A 2,595-nucleotide genomic window follows, 5' to 3' on the forward strand; every position below is an offset into this window, starting at 1 on the left:
ACAACAACAACTGAAGGACAAAAAGCTGAGAAGAGTAAAGACAAGCAAAGAAAAAAGATGAGTAAGGGAAAAGAGAACTCAAAGAACAATAGAAGAAGGAAGTTATGGCCAAACAGCGCGAAGAAAAAAAAAAGAGAAGAGAAAAAGTTGGAAATGGAGGCAGTGAAAAAAAGAAAGAAAGCAAAAAAGTCAAAACTGAAATGGCCAGAAAGAAAGAAGAGAGATGTACACTAGACACAGTGCGCCTCTCTCTGGCCTTACAACAGGAGGGAACCTAACAAGACCTTTCCTACAGTTGTCAGAGGAATCACCACTCACCACCTGACAGAAAGCACCACTCACCTGAGGGCTGAGAATCCTCCGAACAAAGCTCCCGAGGCCATCCCAACACAGAAGCCCATCATGAAGCCGACCTTGATCCTGTCGAAGCAGCTGGGGGAGCCACCATGTTGGCCATAAGCACCGGACGGCACTGGCATGGTAGAGGGTCAAAGGTCTAGGGTGAAAGAGCTGCCGGTCACGGGGAGGGAACAGCTGGCCACGGACTTCTGGGAGTTCTCGCTTCCAACGTCAGACTGGAGATAGAGAAATGAGACAAATGTTGCACTTTGTGATAGAAAGATTTACGGACTCCTCATCCTCTAGTTTATCGAGTCCTTTTTTTGAGGAATAGCTACAACACGACCATGATCGGCACATCTGTAACATGATGAAATGACGACACATTCGACACTATGACACGTGGAACATAGTGATGACCTACTACACCAAGTTTTTCTCTAACCAATATAATAGGCCTACTGCAGACACCCTCCGGATTGACAAATGTGTTTGATTCATCCATGATTCGGGTTAGCTGATAAAGAAAAAGATATCAGTCGTGAAATGGCAAATTGTATGTGCTACCCTTGAGTGTGGGGGTCTTGTGTTCGTATTATCTGTGCCTGACTGTATAGAGTCAATGTTCTGAGTCTGTCTGTTCTGTAGATCTAGAAATCTCGTCTTGTGCCAACTGTAGACTGTACTCTAGACTGTTTTTACTGTAGAGAAATCGGCCCATTCCTCCCCCCCCATTATTATTCGCCTGTTTTCCTGTTTCAGGAGTTATCGAGTTAAAACTTTACTGATGTCAGCCTAGATCAAATTTGAAGAGATTTCGAATTCTGAATCTCCTTTAGAACTAAACATGAAGCAAAATTACTTGCAATAAAAAACGCTTCTTTGTAAAAGGCGACAGTTTGGGCGACAGACGCACTTCACGATTGCACTTAACAACACTAGGCCTTGGCGTGGTGTTTAATATGTAATTATGACAAATCAGTTACAGTAGAACACGGCAATAGCGGGACTTTTGGTTCTAGAAGAAAAATCCTGCTGTAGGTGAGTTCCCGCTATTGGAATGCATTTAGGGGAAATTACCGAAAATTTTCTAAAAATCCACATGATCACCTCCCTTCCATATCAATAAAATTTGCGCTTTAGATTAGTCTTCCTTTTCTTGTCAACTTCGTTTAAAATTATCTTGGCCTTCGAGTGAGAAGCATTTCCTTTAGTCTTTGTTGGAAGCCATCTTTTCCTCGGTCTTGTTGCTTGTGCTGTCTATCGTACGGGTAGGCCTACTGTAGAACTGGTGAAGTGGACGCGTGCGTATGCCTTAGCATCAACGATCACAATTCAATTAATCAGGAACCACACACGCTCTCATACTGACCGTCTAAGCTACGGCCCATCTTTTTTGGAGTGGCTCACGTAACGCGTCTCCGCACCATCTCTCTCTGCCGAGTGTCCCACCTCACTCATCACTGGACTGGCAAATCACAACGCTGCACCACTGACTGTCTGTTTGGGGCCGCCTAAAGTCTCCCAAACCCTCCTCCCCCCAGGCTAAACTTTGCCCGATCTCTTACGCTGTTACATCCGAGTTTGGGCCCTTCATCGCCCGCTAAACCTGAGCACAGGTAACTGAGTTTGCATATTTTTTAAAAAATCCTTCTCGTCCCAAATTGCAGGTTTTTTAAACACGGTTGATACCAAAGACTTGACATCCATTTCGGTACTTTTGTCACTGAGACTGAGAGAAAATACATTCTGAACCACCCAAGTCGTGACCAGACAGCCAGACAACAATGGGGGGCGGTAAAGCGAGAAAGAATTAACTTTTGATTCTTTACGCTTTTTAACTCACTTCAGACGAGTCACACAATAGTTGCGTGACCCCCGGGGCGACGCTCGCGACGGGTCTCACAAGCCCTGCGTGACCAACTTAGAAATTTTTTTTTCGCTCTACAAATCGCGCACGGATCGCGAGACCCGCCTCGTATCCTTGTTTGGCCAAGCCTGAGCTACTTAGACTTCGTTTCGTATCTCTGGGGCCGGTAGTTTTTAAGTTATTGAAGGTGAAGGACAGTGACCCCAACTGGGGTTGAACAGACCGGAACTTCCGCTTTTTTTTCCTTCTATACAGCTGTCAGTAATCCGACAGTCGCGCCGTAGTAACGGTCGAAGAAGTCGCATGAACAAGAATCACATAATTTCGCCGTTTTCTATACTTCTGTGCGTTTTACTAGTTCTAGTGTCTCAGAATATGATGTATCT

At 44.9% G+C, this 2,595-nt stretch overlaps 1 protein-coding gene across 1 annotated transcript in view; it reads right to left on the bottom strand.

Annotated features, from left to right (window-relative positions):
* Positions 1-342: 342 nt before the first annotated feature.
* LOC106014027 (reactive oxygen species modulator 1) overlaps positions 343-2,595 on the bottom strand; it is a gene marked incomplete at its 3' end in the record, with an annotated part of 8,088 nt that continues 5,835 nt past the window's right edge. The window contains 1 exon segment of the mRNA XM_013091029.2: positions 343-575. Coding sequence (XP_012946483.1) covers positions 343-479 — 137 coding nt within the window.

The sequence above is a fragment of the Aplysia californica genome, unplaced genomic scaffold, assembly GCF_000002075.1.
Source record: "Aplysia californica isolate F4 #8 unplaced genomic scaffold, AplCal3.0 scaffold01902, whole genome shotgun sequence".
In the NCBI taxonomy this organism is placed as follows: Eukaryota; Metazoa; Mollusca; class Gastropoda; order Aplysiida; family Aplysiidae; genus Aplysia; species Aplysia californica.